Source organism: Zophobas morio, unplaced genomic scaffold, assembly GCF_036711695.1.
Source record: "Zophobas morio isolate AGI-343-1 ecotype UQ-CSIRO unplaced genomic scaffold, CSIRO_AGI_Zmor_V1 ptg000005l, whole genome shotgun sequence".
NCBI lineage: Eukaryota > Metazoa > Arthropoda > Insecta > Coleoptera > Tenebrionidae > Zophobas > Zophobas morio.
In genome coordinates, this window is record NW_026972110.1 from 3,146,405 (window position 1) to 3,169,563 (window position 23,159).

Sequence of the window (23,159 nt, forward strand, 5' to 3'; positions counted from 1 at the left end):
TCACGTCGAGTCCAGCGAGTGTCCAGATAAGTTACCCCGAAGTTATTTTGTACATAATCACTGCATTAGTTAGTCGTGTAAATACGAGTTATTAAGAAATAAATTGTTAAGTTTTAACCCACGCCGATTATTCGCCCGCTCAACGTAACAATACCCTGTGCATGTCAGGGCGATTTTTTTTTCTTAAAGAAATCTTTATAAGAAAAACTGGGCCAATTTTTTTAAAACATTTTTCGTTATGCTATCCACGAACCTTTTTACTGAAACTTCAATTAACTTCGATATCTATGAATTATTTTCATATCATCTAAGTTCTAAAACATCGAGGGAACTTTGACGCAGTATAATATTACTGTCAACATTAAATTTATATATCTCATCCCACATCTACAATATTTTAATCACATTTCCATAGTCATTATAGGTAGGTATATACAAACTGTTGAAATATTTTAATTATTGTTGTGTTTAAATGAAAAACAATTCCAATTGATTAATTGCATGTTTTATATAAACTGTTATAAAATTCATTTTACTGTACAATAACGGTATAAACCATGGTAGAAGGAGACATGGTATAGGCATCCGATGTACCAATTTAAAAATGGTCTGCGCATCCATTTGTGACGTTAGGTGGCATCAACGACCTTGTGACTCTTGTGAGCTTCGCTAGGGAAGTCTAGGGAATTTCAGCTTGAGTTGTCATTGCTCTGTCCAATACGTCAATTAGTTGTCGGATAACGAATTGTATTTTAAATTTCGCGCTAATTTCACCCCACTTGACGTCACACCCGATGCGTATGCCTATACCATGTCTCCTTCTACCATGGTATAAACTATAATTAAAAAAAAGATAAGATAAATTGGAGAGGTAATTTCCACTAAAAAACTATAATATTACTGCTTTGACACAACTAGAATATATCACAACATTATTTTGCATTTATAAAAATGTTTAAACGAAAGGTGCGAGAATTATTGTAGGGTACATGATTATGACTATTATGAGACTAGACTCAAATGTCTTTCTAAGTAATAACCTAATAACTCTTCAAAATATAGCTGCTCATAAATATTGTGATTTTTATTTCTGATTATTAACAGTATTCATAATAAATCCTAAAATTAATATTCGTGTAAATATTAGTTTTAGCCGAAACTTTTCTTATGTAATGTATTTCTCTTTTATCTCTATATCAGATGTGTAAAATCTATAGCTCTAAATGCTAGACAGTAAACCTATGAGTATATTATATTTTATATTTAATGTTTTTGAAATAAATGTATATCGTCTGTAATAATAATTATAAAATATATAGTTATACTTACTTAAGTAACTTATTAAACCCCAACTAAAAGAATTACTGAGACATTGAAGATGTCTATATTATGTTTTTCTAGATTCAATAATAATTTTGAAGAAGAAGAAAAAGTGTTGAGTCCAAATGTAACGTGGAGCTGCTAAATACGTAACATGTATTTTGTTACGAGCGTTAATGCTATTAATTTTAATACTGATGTTAAAAAGAATCTTCGGGCAATCTTGTATCATGTAGAACTTTAAATAAGATGACTGTGCAACGGAAACCAAACAAATAAGTGAAGCATATTCAAGACGACACCCAACATAAATAAAATATATAAATATTTTAACTGTTCAGCATCAAATTCACAAATATGTATTATGTGAAACAAAACTAATAAGTGATTTAACAGCACCCTATGCAATAATTTTAAAAATAGCTAACATCTAGATTACTCATGGTATCCGCGGTATGACAAACACCATCCACGCTGTAGTTATTGTATGTAGTAAGTAATAGGCTGTAATTTTTTCGCAAAGTATGACGGAAAATATAGTGTGGTTGTGACTTAATTGCTACTCAGCTTGAGGTAATTTTGAAGACTGTCAAAATGGGTTCCTGCATGGCCGGACCTTTTCCAGTTTCCTAACAAATAAATTTTACTTCAATACGGTATGTATCAGATTGTCTGATAACGTGCCATTGCTTGTTTTTATTGAATTTTATGAGGGATCCTCTGTACAATATTTAAGAAGACATACTCAAAAAGTTATTGTTAACGCATAAATTATCAGTTGTTGAAAATTGAGTGCAAAAAATGGTTCTGGAGTAAATACCTTCCCTTATTATTGTTCGTACAAGATTATAGAGAATTAATAAATAATATATAGTTTACAAGAAAAACTTAATTTAACACGCGCATGTGTAAATAACAACAGAGCAACTACTGGTTTTAGGCAACTAATTTAGGGTGCGTTATCATTGTTGAAAAAGTACTTTCAAACGCCATATATTCAAAAATTGTATGATGCAATTCATTATGAATTTTATGTTAATAAATATATAGAGAATACTGTCTTCAATGAAATAGATTGTAGTCAGTCCCACTTTGACTGGTACAAATAAATTTTTATTGAACAAAGTACCGAAAATTCCACCCAAATTTATTTACTTACATTGAAAGAAAACAAATTTGACTAAATAGGCTTTAATTTAAACTAAGCAGGTTTATTTACAATTCCAAATTTACAGCATGGTTAATCAAAATAATCTTCTATGTCAATATTAGGATTTAAGATATCGTCACCATATGGAGATAAATCCAGCTGATTCAAAATTAAATTTTCACACATTTCTTCCAAGTCTGTGTCCCCAATAAGAACGGCCCCTTGCAATCTATTATTCTCAAGAACAAATTTAATGTATTCTGTTTCCTTAGACATCCTTATCAAAATTTCATAATTAGTACCTAACTTCTGTCCATTATAAAGCCCCAATAAAATAACTTTGTAACCAAACAATTTGGTTGAATGTGCAAACATTTCAAAACAAAAATCCTGAAGTGTAGATTCCTTCTGGAAATGAGCTGACATACACTTTGCTGCATAGCATCCCATTTGCCTAGCTTGAGTCCACAATTTCATTTGAAACCAGTGTTTGGCTAATGGCCAACTGGCATTACACAAGTCACCAGCTGCGTAAATATCCTGAAGCGAGGTCTGCATAAATTCATTAATTTGAATTCCGCCATCCTCAGATTTTTTAAATTCATTTTGAGTCACAAAATTACTTCGTGGATGTACCCCAGTTGCAGAGACTACAATGTCACATGTAATTTTTTCGCCATTTGTTAATGTAACTTCAATTGGAAATACGCTGTTTTCTAAGGCAGTTACATTATTAATTTCATTTTCATAATGTATTTTTATTTGTGAATGGGATTCATGGTTTTGACTGCCACTAATTATTAAATTTTTATACCAATCAGGTCCTAAGGCTGCTCCAGATTTTTTAAGATTATCTTCATTATACCGCATCCTTTTAGTCACAGGTTCTTCTGGTGAACGTTGTCGTCTTAGGGATGATTGGAAAAATTCGGCTGCGCCTGGATCAACAAATGTTGCGGAAATGTGTTTATCTCGGATGACCCAGTCAACTTCTACATTCTGCATCTTGAAAACTAATTCGGACGCAATTCCTCCATTCCCAACAACCACAATTTTCTTCGAGTTCTGTAATTTTTCAACAAACGTTTCAACTGAATCTGTATCCCTTATTCCTAAAATCTGAGGAAATGCGGCAGCTTGAGGGATCAACTTAGGCTGTGCGCCTAAACATAAACACAAAAATTTATATTTAATTTTGTTGGAAGAAGTTGAAACAATATGATTGACATCATCAATCTCCAACAAAGTTTCATGCAAAACAGTAACATTTAAGTACTTGGCACTTAAATAACTTGACTCTGTTTCTTTGATATCAAAATCCTGTAAGGTTCGTGTAATTGCATGCAAATTTGTAACTGTTTTAATCAGAGAAGATTCACTAATTAAGATGATTCTTTCTTCTGGTTCTAAAAATGCCAAAGTTTCTGCACAGCTAACACCCGCGATACCTCCTCCCACCACAACAAATGTCGCTTCCATTATTGTGATAACTCTGGGTAGTACTCTGAATAATCGTAATGTCTATGTGGTATGTCAAATGTGAGCATTCCACTATCAAAAGCTCTTTTTATGTTAATCAACAATTCCTGATGTTTTCGCTGGCACAAACCTGTTTTTGAATAACTTAAGATACTTCCGGTATGTGGACAAATGAATTGTTTCAATAATTCCACATTACTTTCACTTAAAACCAAGTATTCATCTCGACAAATAGGACAAGGGTTTCCACATGATATTTGGCCCTGACGGATGCAGGTTTTTCGTGTTTTTTTGGGTGGAATAGAACCTTTGTGATTTCTTCGATACAACACCCACACTGGTTGATCTCCGTACGTTTGGCGATAAGCTGCACTTTGAAGATATCTAATGCTGGTTTCCACTGGTATCTGTTTTGTTCTATCTTTGGTTATTTCACGGACTTCCAGTTGACGTTCTTCTTTATTCGTAGTTTCCTGATTATTTTTCAGTGTTGCTGATGTAGTTAACGCTCGAGTCCAAAATGTTTTCTGGAGAAAATTTCTGACAACTAACGTGGAACACATGTTGAGGTTATATACGGTATGACGATATGACGTTTGACATTTTCATTAAAAAATTATGTACTTTTATCAAAATTTACATAGCATGTCGAATTAGAGCTTCGTATTAACAATACATTAATTGTGTTTTCTATAATGTAGCATAAATCTTCTTACCGTCACCTTATCAACAATTAAAAAATATATTTCATTTCATGTTATAGGGGATTTTTCCTAAAATTTCGATGAATGAACAAAGTTATACAGTGAGAAAAACTAATTTGTTTTATTTACCTGCCTCAAATATGTTTTGTTTAACAGAAAAACATGTTCCTTTTGTAATAAATTATTTTTAAATACGGCGCCATAAATCTGTCGTTACCATTTCCCGTAATACCAAGTTACCAACACAACAACTCCTGCTACAGTCACAATACCGGTAGTAATTTAGGGAATTTACCTCTTAAGTGTTGATTTGCAACGGTGTATAATTTGTGAGCTGAATATTTTCATTAAGACGTGAAATTCAATTTTGAATGTTTACGTGGACGCAGATTTCTACAAAATAATACGTACGAATAATTCTAATAAGAATTTTCTCTTTGTTCCATGAAAAAGATGTGGAAATAGGGAAGAAAATTGCAGAAATAATCGAGTGGGCATGCGCAGGATGCCAAATGTCCGCCATTTTATTTATTCTTGTCTTTATCTACGCGGTTGTGGATTCGTTTCGGGTTGAAAATCGATTCATTTCCGCTGAAATCATGGTAGAAAACGTTTAGCTTGCATTTCTTTAGTGAAAAAATTACATTTATTTAAGAATTTGACGTAATTTACTTAAAATTCAATTGAACTATTTGCGTAAATCGCATTGAATAATCAGATAAGTTGTTTTAAACGAATTCATATTTATAAGAACGGTTTTGTTACATCGTATGGTACACGTACACGTAATGGAGGACAGGGCGTTGTCTCGGCCAGGATAGCTTGCTAGTTTTTCTGGTTAATTTACCGAACACTAGTGACATGCTGCAATTATTTGAGAAGAATTTGTTTGATTTTGGACGATTTTAGTGTTTTTGTACTAGTGCCACACTGGGAGATGTGAAAATGGTAAGATGTTACATAATCTGTACGTAATAAAAGTTGTTTAATATAAAATGTGTTTTCATAATATTCACATTTCTGTAGTTTAAGGTATTGTAAAGTAGGTTTTTCATGTTGGACTGGTTTTTTGTTTCTATTTTAGTTCATTAGGTGGCCGCCATGTTTATGATGTCATCACGAATCGACTTGCATTTTTTTTTTAAATTTTGACAGAATGACTTTGACATTTGAGTAAGATTGTTTTTTCTGTTACAGCCGCGTATTGATCCACTGCAGCTGCTGAAGTGTTTGTCAGTTCTCTTAAGCCCAGAGGGAGGCATTCTTTCACGAGATGAAGTCCCACGTCTGGTCAAGTAAGTAATTTTTTTTCCTTATACAAACGCAGAGAATAGCATTTTTTCTTGCAGCCTAATGACTAAATTTTCAAAAAAATTAGTCAGTAAATGTGTATACATCTTGATACTAAAGAATACGGAACAGTCTTTAGTCAATTTATTTATGGCCGAAGGTGGGTGGAATTTAATCCATACTTGGTTGCAAGATGCAATACATATTTCAAATTGGGATCTTGTAAAAGAAATTTTAAGCCTACTATTAATTACTCCTGTTGATGTCGAAAGGTTGAAATCAAATAACATTCCTAAATTGGTAAAAAGTTTATCGAGACTTGATGAAGTTAAAGGTAAGACAGTATAGATATTGCGCTTATTAGGCAAAAGTGATTTATTTTGTTTTTCGTTTATTTAGGAGTTCAAGATTTGTCGACACAGCTTGTTCACGATTGGTTGGTAATAGTCAAAGGTAATACTAAGGTTGAAGAGGTCCCAAAAACCCAAATTATCGAACCAGAAAAGACTGAACATGTAGAGGTGGCTGAAACAGTGGCAGTTAGTGAAATAAATAATGATACTGTAGACAGCTCTCAAATTAATACTTCAGATGATTCAGAGAATCAAGCAATTCCTGCAAATACTTTTTATAAGGTTACAGTACGAGATGGTAAACAGGTGATCAGTAGAACTGCCTCGGTTGAAAGTTCTACTGAAGAATCTACAACTGCAGAGGTGGCTGCAGAATTGATTGAGTCTGTAGATATTAAAAAAGAAACAAAAGAAAAGAAATTTGATGACAAAAACAAAACTAATGATAAAAATAAATCTAAGAGTCGTTCTAGTTCTTCAAAACATAGTAGTAATAGTAGTTCGTCAAGTCGTTCAAAGAGCGGCAGCAGTAGTAGTAGTAGTAGCAGCAATAAAGATCGGCATAAATCGAGTAGTTCTAGTAGTTCAAAGAGTAGTAGTAGGGATAAAGAAAAAGATAGAGAACGAGAAAAAGAGAAAAAAGATCGGCACAAAGCAAATGGGGTAAAAACTAGCACTGGTAGTAATCATAAAGATAAAACTGAACAAAAAGAAAAACAAGCGGAGAAAGATAAAGATACTCTCGCCAAATTAAAACCACAAAGTATTGATAAATTAGGTAGAATTCCGAAAAAGACTGATGATAAAACGAAAGAAAAAGAAGTAAAAAAACCAACAATGTCTATTGAAGTACGGAAAAGTCCAGAAGATAGACCCAAAACAGTGAAAGTATTTCATTCGAAACGTCGATCAACTGGTTTAGAAGAAGAAGCAAAGCCCCCACCTCCAAGACCTACAAAGAAGCCTACTGTTACGCTGCCAACGATCCCACAAAAGAGACCTTCCCCAGTTAAAGATTTGCCAGTACCGCCAGAAAAGAAATTCAAAATTGAAATACCAGAAAGGCCAGGAGCTATCAAGTTGATACCTCCAAAACCAAAACGTAAGTTTAACAAATACTGCTACTTATTGGGTTTTTCTGTTTTACAGGTTTTGTGTGGAGGTTTGTGGCAATTTGGAAGTTTGGCAGACGGCCTTTGGGCAGAAAGCTGTTTTTCTTCTTTGCTGACTGACCTTACAGGAAATGGCAGAGCTCCCCAAGTGTTGACCCGATTTTTTGTTTTTATTATATTTTCTCAATTACAGTTAGCTTCGTGTTAAAAATGCACGAAAAATTGCTTAAATGGGAAGTGGGGTGTCAGTGATTTTTGCGTGCATTTTTTTACGTTGTTTAATGAACAATTTGTATAGCATTAACAAATACATTTTCTGATTTATCAAAATTCGTCCTGAGTGTTACAGAAGGCTAGTGCGTCGTGTTTTATTTACTGTACTGTAAAATACAATTTATTTTTTGCAGTTAAGTGCGCCGTGTGGTAAGTTTAACTTGTAATTTTATCATGTAAAAACTTTAATATAATAAATAAAAAGACCTATCAAATATTAAGGTATATAGGCAGGCCCTTTCCTTCCTGAGCAACATAAATTGCATGTTACAAAAATAGGGTGCAAAGAATTTGGTGCAGTGACGATCAAGGAAATTAAAAAAAGCTTGCTTTTATAACCAGAAACTGAAAAATACGTGCCCAGTACATATGAAAGTGACTGAAATAGAACTCAAAGATGTGCAGTAACTGACATTTGAAACAATGATAATAGCAAAGGGCTTATCCTACGCTAACACCAAAATTACCAAGAAAAGCGTACATAAAGTGCGTAGATCGAATGTGCGCAACTTAAGTATACCAGTTGCTCTATGCGATGGGGTATGATGATAGGTCCACCATTAACGGCATTGCCATTGGATGATGTAATATTAACATTCAAGTAGTTACTTGTAACAATTTTTCTCATATTAATTTTAGAGGAAAGTTTTTTTTGCAGTTGTCAACAAGCAGCTTGATCATTTTTGAAGTTTACGGCATTTTTCCTCGCTTCCGCGGTCATCATTCTTCCTAAAGAAGGTACCGAAGGTTACTTGCGTAAGTATAGGAAAGTCTGTAAACTTCAAGACTACACAATGTATACAACAGTAATCTAAACAAAAAGTACTGATAATTTTGACGAATTCATGTTACTGAAGGTGTACATGAAGACAAAACGTAGATATAAGTTCCTTGCGCTTGCGTAAGGAGAAAGTATTGGTTCGCGGGAGTGGAGTTTTATAATGTTTCTTAGTACAGTCAACTATGTTGACGGTGAAATTATTTAACGAAATAATACCATGTATGAAATTTAATACGTGTTTATATAGATTAGTTGTCTAAGATATAATTGAAACTGGAAAAAATTAATGAAAATTTGAACACTAATGATGAACAAAAGAATTTGAAAGCTAGCCAGCTACAAAGTAGCGATTTCATTTTAGAAAAGCAAACAAATTTGAAATATTACGTAACCTTTAAAAAAAAGATGTAAAATTTAACGAAAATTTTGATTAGATCTGAACGCATTTATTAGCATCGCTGAATAGTGTCATAACAATCTGCCTGAGTAATAGTCAAGTTTGGTAAACAATAAAGTTCATTCTCTTTATTGTGACGATAGAATTCATTTGGAATACTGATTAAACTATATAGTTTGTTGATGTTATACATGATAGATCCTTCGAATTTTCCGAATCCATTCCTTTTTAAAGGACGTTTGTAACACATGAGGAGCTCTGCTAACTGTACTAAACTAACTTGATAGAAGAGTGTTCCGTATTTCAAAGATGTTAATTTAAATTTTGTTCACAGCACCCGTATTGCAAGAGAGTGACATTTTTATGGATGCGTTAGCCGCATCAGCAACTTCGAAAAAGGAACCGAAAAAGCGTAAACGGCGTCCAAGCGTTTCAAAAGAGACGCCAGGATCACCAACAATATCACAAGAACCTCAAACACCAACATCTCCTGTTACCTCGCCGATTGGTTTAAAGAACATTGCTGCTCCTAATTTTTATCAAGATACTTTACAGACAGAACAAACTTCAGCCGACGTAAAAGAAGAAAACCAAGAAGAGAATGTTGAACGATCAGGAACACCAATTGAAAGTGAAGTAGAGAAACCTAAAACAGATGGCACTCTTAAAGGTGCTTTAGTGTACACGAAAAAGAAGGGTCCGAAGAAATCCGTTAAATTTAATGATAATAATTTGACCCAAATTCGATATTTCGAACTAGATGAAACAGAAAGAGTAAATGTAACCAGAAATTTCATGGACATGGCAAAAATGGAAATGACTAGTGAAAGAGAAGCTTTACAGATGTCTCGAAAATTGCCAAACGAAGATGTAATGGAACCCCAAACCATGTGGAGGTTACCATTTATTATCGATCAAACCGACCCACTCGCGGTTCCTGGTTGTAAGAGTTTAGAAAAAGACATTCAGTTTGCTCGTGAGAAAAGTGTTTTACAAGCTTTATACTTCGACAAAAGGAAAATTCCCGACAGCCCAGAGGAACCCGTCCCGGAAAATCACCAGATCAGCGATCCTATCATCATTCCGTTAGAAGATGCCGAAAGTCAAGAAATGGACTTAAGAAATACACCTTGGCCCGAACCAAAAGGTTCTCCACCCCCAATGCAAGAAAACTTGCCACCACAAATCTTCACAAATATGCCGATGCCATTTCAGAACTTTCCTCATGGCGCTCCGTCCGCTTTTCAAGGAATGCCTCCTAGATTTGGCCCTCAAACCGGACCGGGTGTATTTGGCGGTCCTCCTAATATGATGCCGAACGGAAACATGATGGGTCCACCTAATATGGGACCACCGCCTGATATGATGCATCAAGGTCCTCTGAATCCCGCTGCTTTTGGTCCTGGTCCAGATAATTTTAATAACCCTATGATGAATGATAACAACTTTCAAATGCCTTTTAATCCGCCTAATATGGGGATGTTCCCGCCTAATAATTTCAATATGAATCGCGGTGGCGGCAGGGGTGGGTTTAGGAGGGGTGGTAACAACAACGGACCATGGATTAGAATGAATGGGCCGGGTCCCGGTAACTGGAGCAACAGGGGAGGTGGTGGGGGGAGAGGACGATTATGTAAAAATGTCAAAATTCACGGATTCTGTAGAAACAGGGACAACTGTCCATTTATACATCCGAAGTAAATGCCAGTTTTGTGAGTTTTAATGCTAAATATTTATGTGATATCTAAATATAAGAGTGTAAGTATGTACAGTGTATGCACTTTTAAAGTGTGAAGTGACATTTTATAGTACAAATTACTTAAACATAGTTGCGAACATTTTTGATGAGGATGTTGTCATCCGTTTTAATTTATTCAATTGTGATTTAGCACGACTAGAGTGAATGAAATAACGTGTACAGTTTACATACCTATTTATCACACTCATGTAAATACTAATTGCTAGGTATGTTAATAACGGTGTATATTGTAAGTTTTTGTAAAATACATTATACTGTTATTTTTTTTTCAAGCGAATTTAATATGACGTTAAATAATAATTAAAATGACTATTTATTAGTGATATTTCGTTTTATACGTTATTTTTTAAGAGCATTATTTTCATTTTTCAGAATAAAAATTTATATACATAATGTAAATTTCATTGTTGCGGATAATTCTATTATTGATAAATTGTAGTTTGTTTGGCCTATTGACCTAATTACATGTAACAAAGAACGAAGACTGACAAGTTAAATAGTACTGTACAGGTAACTAGAAATGTAAGATAAAAAAATTGTAGTGATGTTGTTATCCACTAGATGGTGCTTGGAATAATTAATGAATCTGAGAAACTTTCTAATAACAAAATAAAGGCCTAAACGCAATGCAAGAAATAAGGAATAAACGATAAGAAATATCATTTGTTGTATTCCTTATTCCTCATTTCAGTATTGTGGATTGTTGCACTTATTTATACGTGCTGAAATGTTATAGGTTTGCTCACACGGCGAATATTTTTAAATTTATAGGGGTTTATTTATACCATCTATGCATATGCAGCTGAATTTGATGGTTATCATAATACTACGTCTAAACTTATAAACAGTTTATAGGTAGGTAATTTATTACAATTTTATATACGTATTGGAGGAGGACACTCACTCAATTTTTACGAAAATTAGTCCTAGCTAATACAATATTGCATATAAATAAAGTGCACATCTTTTTCTATTATCAAAGTGCTACTCCAATTATTTTTGCTTTTAAGGGATTGAGTTAATGAGTTTTTTTTGAATTCAGAAAAGCGATTAAAAAATTGAAACTAGTAGGTATATTTTGTAATTTTATGTTACTTTCAAATACTGCAGCGATAGACTTATTTACATTTATAAGTTAATCGAACCATATTTAAGATAAGTATATATCAAAAAACAAATTAAACAGGATTTGTGATTTTATAAATGCTACTACGAATCATAGCTGGGAATACCCATGCAATCTGAACAACAAAGATAATTCTTAGAAATTTATCAGAAAACAAAATTCATGCATAATGGAAGTGAATGCATTATTAGAGTGGTTTCAAGATCTCGTGGCGGACGAGATGCGCGAGGCGGAGTCTAGTACACGCGGTCGGTAGTGCTCGGGTTAAGCGATCGGTTACAACGCCGTCCTAAATACTTATGTGGATACTTTTTCGGAACAGACAGTAGCCTCTACCCCTCTACGCCCGCCGCTGAGTTTGGTCGGATCCGATGCGCAGTGATGCTCAAACTCGTCCGCCACGAGATCTTGAAACTACTCTAGTACTCGGACTAGTACTCTTATGATTAAAACGCGAGGAGGGTAGAATAATTAATTAATATTATTCTACCCTCCTCGTTAAAACGCCTTTTAGTGTACATTGTATAATCATATTTTAAAAATAGAGGTACATACAGCTAATTATAAAGGAGATGAAAGTGTAGTCCATCATCACTAATATTAGTGATGTTACATACATACATAAAAATAAAAATCTTTTTTCAAAATTTTTGCATTAAAATTGAAACAATAATTTTCTAATGGAAGGAACAGATTTATTTCCACTGACCTTCTTTCGCTTCTGCAGCAAAACCAATACCAAAACAAATGTAATTATTTTGATGTGTACGACGTAGCATTATTATGGCGCTTCAATTTTCTTTCAGGATTCCTGAAACAATAGATAAAATAAATCCATTCATGAACATATACATAAAACATTGAGTTAAAGCTTAGTAATCATTAAATCAATATAGTGTATTATAAAGTTCCAAAGAATACTGCCACAGGTACAGTAAACCGTTTGAGTTTGAGTACCCTAATAAAATTTTATTGCATCAATCTATCAAAAAATGTTGTTTACCGAACCACAACAAATGCACGAAATTGCACTTCGCACCTTTAAGAAGCCGAGATGTATCTGATGAATGAATGCAAAATAAAAAATATAATAAATACGAAAGACTACCATGAGGATTACACGCGGTGCCGTTTGGTTTAAAATAGGTTCATAGACGGTAAAAAGTCTTACTATTTACTATGTATAGCAACATAAAAAGTAATGCAAATTTTACTGCTACCGTTTATACAGGGTGATTTTTTTAACCTGAAACTTTCAAATGTCTCGAAAAATAAGCACTCTACAAAAAAAATGTCCAAATTCAAAATTTAATCATTCCATTATTAAAGGCAACTTGAATGGTGAAATGTACCGAGACATTTTGGAAAATGAAAAGCCAACATTGCCCATGATGGTTGTTCAGAACACTATTCGATGGTAGTACGTGAAGTACTTGATCATGATTTCAATGGTTACTGGATCGGTAGAGCTGGTCCGGTAAATTGGCCTGCCAGATTATCAGATCTCTCTAGTTCGCCAGATTTTTTTGTGGGGCTATCTCAAAGACAAAGTTTACAAACAAGAACCAACAACACGTGAAAATATGACTGAGCGAATCAGAAATGTTTGTGCCGAAACTCAAGCACACACATTTCTCAGTGTACATTCAATATTCAGTGAATTCGAAGGCTATCATTTTGGGCACATACATGTACATTAAGCACCCTATAAGTGAGAGGCGAAGAGACTCACATAAATGAAACTGCCTGATAGGCGAGGGAACTAACCTAAATCAAGCACCCTGAGAGACAAGGGGACTTATCTAAATCGAGCACCCTGATATGTGAGAGGCAGGGGGACTCACGTTAATCAAGCATCCCAAAGGGAACAGAAAACTACTTCGTCCAAATCGTTGTTCCTGGGTTACGCTAAAAGTAGTTTATTCTACAGCCATTTATATTTTTACATATAACAGTTTTCAAGTTAATCGAAATTTGCAATATTAATAAAGTTTTTTGACGACGAATTTCAGTATTTACATAAAACGTGGAATTTGTGATTGCCAACGTATTGCAGAATCGTATGCATAGGTTCTCAGCAAGATTCCGTAATAGTAATCAGTAACCACTATAAAGGGACCTTGGGTTCTCAGTAGGAGAAGTGGAAAAAATTGGAATTTCTTCATTCAGCGCCATCTATCAGGAATCGAAATAAAGGTTTCAGATAAATCATTCGTACTTTTAGCCGTAGATCCGAATCTGCAATAACAAATATACCCTGCCTACAAGGAGAGGGGGAGGACGGCTAATTTTAGCTCTAATGTATTTCCCCCACGACAAGATTAAATTTTGATTCCGGACATTTTTTCGCAGTGCTTATTTTTCTGTATATTCTATCTTATTAAATTAGTTTTGTATTTTATACCCAGTATCTGGCAAATGCTTTCTAGCATGTCACTGGAACAACCTATAACAATCAGTTTCTCGGGTACTGGAAGAGCCACTTATTTCCATAGTCGAAAGCGCGACATCAAGCACATTTTCAGATTATCTTTCACAAAATACTCTCACCATTTTGAAAAATCGCTCCAATCAGCCTTTACAGATATCTTTACATTACAACCCTTATTGGTGGTCCGGTCTGAATGCACAATGAAAGGATAAAGAGGAGGCTATGTCACTTCAGCACCTCTGCTATCTTCCCTCCTCTCATTATACCTATAAAATACACAGATAGATATCTTGCACCTTAAGATCAACACAGCTGTAAAACTGCGTTGGAGCACAAAATCGGTCGGGCCAAGTCCACTTACAAATTTAAGGGGTGGGCGCACCTTCAGAGTGCCTAATAGATTCATTCGCATTTGTGCTAACGAGTTGAGGAGTTCAGTTTATGTTTCCCTGTGTTATTGCTTGCGATTTGAAAAAACAAAATAATTTTAAAAGACCATCCCCTTCTGAAGTTTGCATGTTACGCTACTGTCAGATTCTGATGACTCATCATGTTGAACTTAAAATGATCCTATCTATACTATTTTTCCCTCTAGAATAATCACTTTTCTATGGTTCTATACCTGTGACTTATTAATCATAATCATTAAACTTCTGTTTTAAGCTTGCTTATGTAGGTTTGTAGAAAAAAATCCAAAGTAATAGGTATAACAAAGTTTTACAGTTTGACTTAAAAACTAGGAAACCGATTGTTCTGAAATTTTGCACCCGCTTTAATGTTATCACTTATCAGGGACGTCGTAAATCGGTAATGAGAATTCACCCACCACAAAAATTTGATGATTTAATCTTTACGCTTTATTTGTGATTTAATAATGTGTTAGTAATTAAAACTGCATTCCCATGTTTATTATTAGCTAACTAACAATCTGATGAAATAGCTTAAACTGCTTTTTTAAACGATCAACACTTTAACATACACATTTTTATGTAATACTTATATTGATTTTTAAAAGAATTCTCTAATGTATACTGCAGATGCTATCGATTTTCACGGAAGTACAGTTCATTACCTGAATGAAATATTTACCACACAATGACCTCATACCAACTTTGAACAATCTACGTAATGTTATTTACTTCAATACAATATTGTACTACCACCAATTCAAATGAGTTATGTATTTGCAAAGAAAATAAAGGAAAAATTATATACCTTCGGAGATATATAAGAATACCCCCTGTCTAAAAAATCTAAAATTTTACAGAACTATTGTAGTTAATAGGTATAATGCTGTGTCAATTTCTGTTAGACAGATAATCTCCGAAACTACCGGACCATTGTTGTTAAATTTTATATACTTATGTATGTATTATGAATATCAGTAGATGGTAAAATACTAACCAAACTTTGTCTCATCATCCCCACTTAACAGTGTGATGACGTCACCTCAAAATTGAACACAGTAAATGGGTTTTAAATCATATAAAATAACATAGTCCTATACGTGTGGTTTATGAATCCATGTCAAGTTTTTACCTGAAGCGTGCAGATTTTCGGAAAAAAAATAAAATTATGTAACAACATTTTGCAATTTTATTTTGAATTTGCAAAAACTGAATGTTGTGAAATCTTACAATGTTTTAAAGTTATTGTAAGCATGGTAAATTTTTAATGAAAATATATCTGTTTACTCCCCCCAAAAAATTGATGACGTCATCTCAAAATTTTGACGAATAAATTTTACCTAAAATGTGCAAAGTATGACGAGTTTTTAGTGGTGATTTATGTTTGCATTCATAATTTCTAGATTTGCTTGTACAAGTAGCTTAAAAAAATTAATAAATGAGTCAATTTATTTTATTGATTAAATCAGGAAAATTTGGGAATACAATACCGTTATTATTAGTAGTACACTGCACCAATTTTTGTTGATATACAGTATACACGTATATCAACTTGGATTGGTGCAGTGTAATCAAAGTAAGAACTGCCATTTCCCGAAAATGTGAGAATACGCACGTCTTTATTTAATAATGATTAAAAAAGAATTATAATAATAATATTCAGAATAGTTTGTTCGATTGTGTGTAATTAATAATTTTAATTCTCTGTTTTGAAGCGACAGACTCATTCAAATCAAACTAATATCTACGTGTCATTCTTCCGGTGTATTAACATAAACACTTGAAGTCGTTATTATTGCTGAGAGACCATTTTTGCTTTCTGAGCGTAAGCTAAGGAAATATTGTAAGATCACTTTAAAAGCATACTAATAAAATTTTATGACCTAAGTAGAATTATTTGGTTGACAATGCCGAATCGGCTTTTCGCATTAGGGTCCTTGTAAACATGTTAGCAACATCGCGTGCCTACAGATTTTCCTGTGTTGCTCCAAGAGTTTTGCGGGTTGGGTTCTTTGACTAAAGTTGTTAAATATTATTAGTTTGTATTTAAAGTGATCTTAGTATACAGTAATCGAGTTCATCGGGCGATTTAGTACTTTTATATGATCTCGACGTTTGATGACCCCTAGACAGGACCGCAGCTAAGCGGAAGCCAGGGGAAGCTGCGAGAAATTTTTGCCTCCCCTAGATCTAGACGAGTTATAATTAACCAAATGTGAATTACAACATCGAAAATCAAAATAAACGGAGGTCGAAGCAATAAAAAAGTCTGGACCACCACATTGTGATCCGGTTATTGCAATTCGTAGAAAATGTCGTTAAGTTTACTTTCTCTGTTTCACTCTCACGTGTATAGCCTCGACAGGCGTTATCACTATTTTGTCTTTATTTACGAGTACTTTATATGCTTTCCAGTCCAGTTGCATTTCTGCTTTTACACATGGCGGACGTGATTAAATTGTTTCGTTATTTTATTCATTAAATCAAAATTCAAGAACGATTCATTGCTCCATTTTCCCGAAAAATGTTATTATTAGTATTACATTGCATCTATCCAATCCAAATTGATATGTGTCCTTGAAAAACCTTGATGACGTCATCACAAAATTTTGTAATGGAAAAACTCACTTGAAACAAACGCGTAGCAAGCTTCTTTACCTTTATTTGAACACTATATACATATCTTTATTTTAATAAAAAAAAAGGGTGGCCCGTTTTAAAAAATTTATGTTCCTTGCTGAAAAATGATCAGCCATATGCAAATAATACAAACATGTAAAAAAGAAAAAATATATATAACAATATTATTTATTTATGCCAGACTTACTTGTTTCTGCAGCGTAATAATGAAAGTGTTGCTGTGCTCTAAGGCGAGGAATTTGGCAGATTATTTGAAAATGTTTAATTTACACAAACTTGTGTTGACTGATGCTTCAGAGGCGAGAAAAGTTTCACGTAAACAACTTGGCGAATTTTTTAGAAACAGGTAATGTATAAATACAGACTGGGCAAAAAAGCATTTCCTTGGATAGTTGCCCGGAAGTAAATTGCGTTACTTAGGAATTAATTTTGTTTTAATAATCAAGAAAGTACAAAAGTACATACTTAAACATAAAATGCAGCGGCGCGGCGGCTGTTTTCTTGTCTGATGTCATAATGATGAGTGTGTTGATTAATAAATGTACAACATCACGTGTTATAGTGCGTGCGGTGTACCTTTGACGTTACGGATGTTGAGATTGAGACGGAGCAAAGGTCACATGGTTTCTCATGTTTGGTTTTAATTTTCAGTTATTTTTTTTTATACTGGATTGGTTGACACTGAAAGTATATGTTTTTGTCATTATTTTCGTATTAAAATTTGTTAATATAAAAATAAAATATTGACGATAAGTCTGTTGCTATTCTGCAGTGCTGCAAAAATAAACATCCTAATTCCATGATAAAGGTCGGTGGTAAAAACTAGACATAACTCGCAGTCGCGTGACCGGACTTTGGACCTGTTTGGACTCGTCAGAGCCACCGCATAGTCTTGCTGTTATTCGCAAATATTTAGTCAATATATCTAAAAACTGATAGAATAATAATTAGGTACCTACTTTCTCTCTTTTTTGTATATTTGAGTGATGGTATGACGATCATGTTGCGTATGAATTGTTGCGCAAACCGATCAAAACACAAATGTATCACATTGCGCACACTCGTTTATCCACTCAAACCCTTTTGGCAGTTGCCGTCAGCTGCTGTCGGTAAGCGTGTGTAGTGTTTATTGGTATCCAAGCAGCGAAGCCAAAATTTAGTAAAATCGACCGAAAAATGCCTGCATTATTGCCTACTTTACTCAGGTGACAGTAGTTGTGTTTAATATGTCACTTTTGTGCAATAGCAAATAATCCGCGGAAATTTATCCACTGGAAACTGCCTTTTGTTTCGCGAAAATTGGCTTCGTTGTCAGTGAAATCTGTGCCATTTTGCGGATAAAACGCCAGCATGCAACGGTGGTTCTTCCTCGAAGACCCCAACAACGCTATTTTGCGGGCCGCCAAGGGGGAAGAAGTGCAGCAGCAAGCTGCCAAGTCCACCGCGAAGTACCCTCCCAGGCGTTGGCTGTTTCGCACCCGCGTGCTCGACCTCAAGAAGGATGAGGTGGTTTGTGTTTCTGGCAACGTTCCCGAACTGGGCTCATGGCAGCCCGAGAAATGCGTGCCACTGGAGCAGGAGGGCGATTCGGACGTGTGGTCGAAAACCATCATGATCCCGGATAAAGTCAACGTGCAGTACCGCTACCTGGTGTGCGTCGTCGTCGAACCCGGCCTCCAGGTAAGGAGTCGAGGAATGCAAAGTCCATAGTGTGGGAAAGTGGGCCCACATTGGGTTCAGATTAATTTAAGTTTGAAAAAAATATAGAAAATATGTATATACTGTGTGTTTTCGCCATTTATTACTGCTTGCACGAAGCGAATTTGTTATTCGGTTTAGGGAAGAGTGGGGTGACGTTTTCAACGTGCTTTCAATACAGTGTATACGATCGATAGATCCCTGACGGGTTAAAAAAGGTGTCTTTGTAATGATTGTCCGAGTTTTGATTTCACGGTAGGACTTTGTTTGCAACACGGATAGAGTGGGAAATAGACCATCAGACAGCAGAAACACATGTAACTGATGAACAAGGGATGGAAGTAACATAACCTAAGTTGTTACTTCCTTGAAGGCCTCGACGACCGTCAAACTGTATTTAATATTTCAGTGGTTTTTGAATTGTCGAAAAATAGCTTTCTTTAGAATTGTATAACTTGGACACTTGCAATAAATTGTTTTCATGTATTTACATGTGTTATATAACATCATTTTTGACAGTCGTTCTCACAATGCACGTGCCTTGTCCCGTGGCCTTATCAAAGGGTGGTAATCTTATTAAATTTGGCTTGTCAGGAGATGCTGCTATATTAAAATAGTCTGTTGAAAATGAAAAACATCGCTTAGAACCGTTTTACTTAGAACTACTTAGAAAACAACTGTCAAATTTAGTGTTAGAAATTTTGCAAGAAAAATATTCGATGTTTGAAAATAACATTCACAACAAAATAATGTTAGATTAGAAAAAAAATTTCATTTTAGTGCCAATCAGCTTAACGTAGATTATTGAGATAATACCTATTAATAAATAATTACAATATTATTGCATCCCCAAAATTATATGCTAGCCGACACCTTCTCGTAACATAAGGAACCCCATTTTCGAGTCTTTGAAAAACTTTAGCTCACAGTTCATTTATTTTTAACAAACCAAGTGACAATTTTTTTGTGTTGACAAGTTACTTTTGAAATAAAAAAATAAACGTTAGTAATCAAAATTATAATGGTTATTAGAAGAAGCACTTCATTACTACAGTTCTCTCAGCTAAATTTTTATTTCTTCAGATAGTAAAAGAGAACATAGGAAATTTTCTGTAACAATAATAAAACAATATTCTCCATAGTTCAGTCGAACATTACCGTACAGAATGTTTTCTTGTATCTGTTACATATGAGTTATTAAAGAATTTTAATATTAAATTACAACAAATGCTGGAAGTGGGAACCCTCTTCTTGTAAACACAACCTAACCTTCCATTAATTCCTGCATTAATTTTTAGTGCCATCCTATTCCGCAATTCTTCCCAACTCATTTAAGGGTGTTGCATAATTTTTTATATGTGACCACAAGAGGTCCGAAGGAGTGACATCACAATTGTTCGGATATTACAGCAATTAATCTTATTGTCATAAAATTCAGCCAAAATGTCACTAGCACCATCCTACTCAAAGTAACCACAAATTAACTCACCAATCATTATTAACGAGTCGATTAAACGTGGAGTTAAAATTTCGTCTCAGTATTTTACAGCATTTATGTTTCCTGAAAACATCCCCACCAGAGGACTTCGTGTAACTAACTAAAATAAATGCAAAAAGGGTTAATGGCCCGCAATTTATGTCCTTGTTGAATGCGGTAAATGTATACTGCAGCGCAGGGAGGGACTCTTTTAACCTTTACATGTAAACTGCAGCGAACTTTTCACAAGGTCCGAGAAAGGTCTATGTAAACTGCAACGGTATGTAGGTAGTACCCTGTACTCAGATGTTGTACTCGATGCGTTTAAAGATTTACACACGATTCGTTATTTTTTCTAAAAATGTTCTGTTGTAGGTGTAGTTAGAATACTGAGTGACAAAAGTAAAAGAACACCAAGAAGGAATCGTGATTTTGTAATGAAATTTTATACACAGGGTAAGGGTTGTCAGAATAAGAATTGATAAGAATTTCAGTGTTATCGCTCCAGTAGTTTTTATTAAAAACAATTTTTTTCTTGTACTGAAAAAGTATAATTACATTCCTTGACACCTCAAGACATTGACCTAATGATGTCATCAACACCATTCTGGAGTATTTCGTCCTATGCCATCTATACTTTGTGCCGAGATCCTTCCAAAAACTCTGAAGGGTGAGGTAAATTGGGCAGCGTCCTTTCTATCACATCCCAAACATTTTTGATAAGGGATATGTCAAGATTTTGGATGGCAAGGGTCAAAATTGTCTTCAACTTGTTTAACATTGTCTTCTAGTTGAAAAACAGCGTTTTGCAGGATGTGAAGATATCGAAGAAGAAGGGTCTCTACATTATCCACGATGTATTGCCGTGGATCTATAGTTCTTCTAAGGAAGATCAGGCTGATCCATTGCGGTATCCATCCAATCGTCCCCACACCAGAAGCCTAACATTTCGTTGCACATACCGCTCCACGCAAAAAAACTGTGGATGTCGTCGTTTTCCACGCCTTCACTTTAACTTTATTCGACCATAGCTCATGCCCAAACCAAATCAGGATTCGTCAGTAAAGACGACCTGATGCCAGTCCTCATTACAGCCTAACCTTTCTCGACACTACTCTTAAGTGTGGCGTTTGTGAGCAGCGGTGACTGGTAACACCAAACTGTAGCCGGTGCGACATGAGTCCGAAAAACTTTATATGGCTCTTGGTAATCTTGTTGTTACCAGTCTTCCTTCTTCTGCAAACCATTTATCTGCAATCGAACATGTAGTCGAAAAATTACCCCTCACAGTTAATAGTCGTAGATGACGCTCCTGACGTGCTGTTGCTTATGGGGGATGCCCTGGATGTCTGGTTCGTTGTGCTGTTCCTTCTTGGAACCAAACCTGATAACAATTTGCCACAGATGATAAGAACCTGTTTAATCGGGTTTCAATTTAGCGAAACAATAATTCCTTTTCCCGAAGACCCACTATTCGACCTCCTTCAGAGTCGCAGAGTTGGCGAAAATTTAGACGGCGACTTACTCTAGGCCTTGTGATAAACATGTCAAACACAAAAACGTGCCGGAAATGATCAGAGGAGCCATACATACCATGATAATTTTTTCTTCAGCGTACAAAAAAAACTACTGGACTGATATCATTTAAATTCTAATCAATTGTTACAAATTCATTACAAAATTATCATTCCTTCATGGTGTTTTTTTACTTTTGTCATTTAGTTAATATTGCAAAAGTTTTTGTTAGGACGTCAGCGTATAGAATAATTTTATTTGTATTAACAATTTTCCTTTTGAAAAGGTGAAAAATAATAATTATTGTATTATAAATTTTGTAATAATGATAATGTAATAATATTATACTCGTATATTTGGTAAATGCCGGTATTTTGTAGAAGAACCATTACAGAGCCAGATTTGCTAAGATGAAGAAGAAACGAATTTCGAGTAATCCCCAGTCATTACTGATAAACGAGTGACCCTATCTGATTTTGTTATCCGCTGTAGTTTACATGTGCCCTGTTGATGAATGAGGGTGGTGTTCACCATAGTACGAGAAGACAAGACAGATCTGATATGTTCTTGGCCTTTTGGTTATCAGTTTTAAAAACAGTAAATACTCGATTATGAAGTCTCATAATTGGACTTGTCTGTGACGAGACACCAATAATCGTAATAATAATAACCGTGTATCTGTAACTGGTAACCGCTTCCTTCCTTTAAAAAATGTGATTATTTTTATTTCCTGAGCTAAGCAACTGGCTAATGTAAATGTTTTCTCAGCGTTTCATAGCTCATCAAGCATGAAAAGGCAAAGTTCGAAGAAAACTTGTGTGTTTATAACTTCGACTTCGTAAGCATTTTTGATTTCGTGAGTATTTTACAGGGGATGCCTCATAAAATTTAATAAATGCAAACAGTGGTATTGGGTAGGCCAAGTGCCATACTAGTTTTAGTTAGTTTTTACTCTTAAATAGGAGAGTTCTTCCTTGGCAAGTGGCCTTATTGCATTGCACTGTGGCGAACTAAAAATTGCCGCAAATTAGCAATGAAACTAAAATTTTTAGTAAAATATTCTGTTTCCGTCTGTTTTATCTTTGTCGTCTATGAATCATTTTACTATTCAGATAGTCTCTGAAACTATTGGACTGATTGTATTTTAAAAAAATTGTTTAAGGTTATGAAACAAATCCAGTTTTTTCGAAAAATTATAAATTTTTTTATGAGAACCCCGTATAAGTTAAAATAAAGATATGTATGTA

General features: G+C 34.5%; 4 protein-coding genes and 1 long non-coding RNA gene across 6 annotated transcripts in view; 2 read left to right on the forward strand and 3 right to left on the reverse strand.

Annotated features, from left to right (window-relative positions):
- Positions 1-2,495: 2,495 nt before the first annotated feature.
- LOC135121736 (pyridine nucleotide-disulfide oxidoreductase domain-containing protein 1) lies at positions 2,496-3,949 on the reverse strand. Its single transcript, XM_064046020.1, has one exon. The coding sequence runs from the start codon at positions 3,947-3,949 to the stop codon at positions 2,561-2,563; it is 1,389 nt and encodes a 462-aa protein (XP_063902090.1). The 3' UTR covers positions 2,496-2,560.
- Positions 3,949-4,859, reverse strand: LOC135121747 (small ribosomal subunit protein mS40). Its single transcript, XM_064046030.1, has 2 exons — positions 4,783-4,859; positions 3,949-4,722 (listed from the first exon to the last, which is right to left on the reverse strand). Exon 2 carries the CDS (start codon positions 4,510-4,512, stop codon positions 3,949-3,951), a length of 564 nt encoding a protein of 187 aa, XP_063902100.1. The 5' UTR covers positions 4,513-4,722; positions 4,783-4,859.
- A 79-nt stretch (positions 4,860-4,938) lies between these two features.
- On the forward strand, positions 4,939-11,011 carry LOC135121727 (serine/threonine-protein phosphatase 1 regulatory subunit 10-like). The gene is made up of 5 exons (XM_064046013.1): positions 4,939-5,601; positions 5,851-5,948; positions 6,003-6,277; positions 6,343-7,398; positions 9,194-11,011. The coding sequence occupies exons 1-5, from the start codon at positions 5,599-5,601 to the stop codon at positions 10,558-10,560; spliced, it is 2,799 nt and encodes a 932-aa protein (XP_063902083.1). The 5' UTR covers positions 4,939-5,598; the 3' UTR covers positions 10,561-11,011.
- Positions 11,012-11,765: 754 nt separating this feature from the next.
- LOC135121772 (uncharacterized) lies at positions 11,766-18,303 on the reverse strand. The gene is made up of 3 exons (XR_010279113.1): positions 18,182-18,303; positions 17,688-17,903; positions 11,766-12,555 (listed from the first exon to the last, which is right to left on the reverse strand). It is a non-coding gene; the product is annotated as an uncharacterized LOC135121772 (long non-coding RNA).
- Positions 18,304-18,311: 8 nt separating this feature from the next.
- The window catches only part of LOC135121759 (glycerophosphocholine phosphodiesterase GPCPD1-like), a 38,721-nt gene continuing 33,873 nt past the window's right edge, over positions 18,312-23,159 (forward strand). The window contains exon 1 of one of the 2 annotated variants that reach the window (XR_010279107.1): positions 18,312-18,902. Coding sequence is in view for 1 of the 2 variants with exons in the window: in XM_064046037.1 (XP_063902107.1) it covers positions 18,573-18,902 (330 nt within the window). In the remaining variant the exon portion in view is untranslated. The remainder of the gene's footprint in view (positions 18,903-23,159) is intronic. The other variant, XM_064046037.1, reaches the window with a different exon arrangement.

Coding starts and splice junctions, on each gene's coding strand:
- LOC135121727 (XM_064046013.1), top strand. Junction 5,949..6,002: donor GAAGTCCCACGTCTGGTCAA/GTAAGTAATTTT, acceptor TTTTTCTTGCAG/CCTAATGACTAAATTTTCAA. Junction 7,399..9,193: donor GATACCTCCAAAACCAAAAC/GTAAGTTTAACA, acceptor TTTTGTTCACAG/CACCCGTATTGCAAGAGAGT.
- LOC135121736 (XM_064046020.1), bottom strand. CDS start 3,949: ATGGAAGCGACATTTGTTGTGGTGGGAGGAGGTATCGCGGGTGTTAGC.
- LOC135121747 (XM_064046030.1), bottom strand. CDS start 4,512: ATGTGTTCCACGTTAGTTGTCAGAAATTTTCTCCAGAAAACATTTTGG.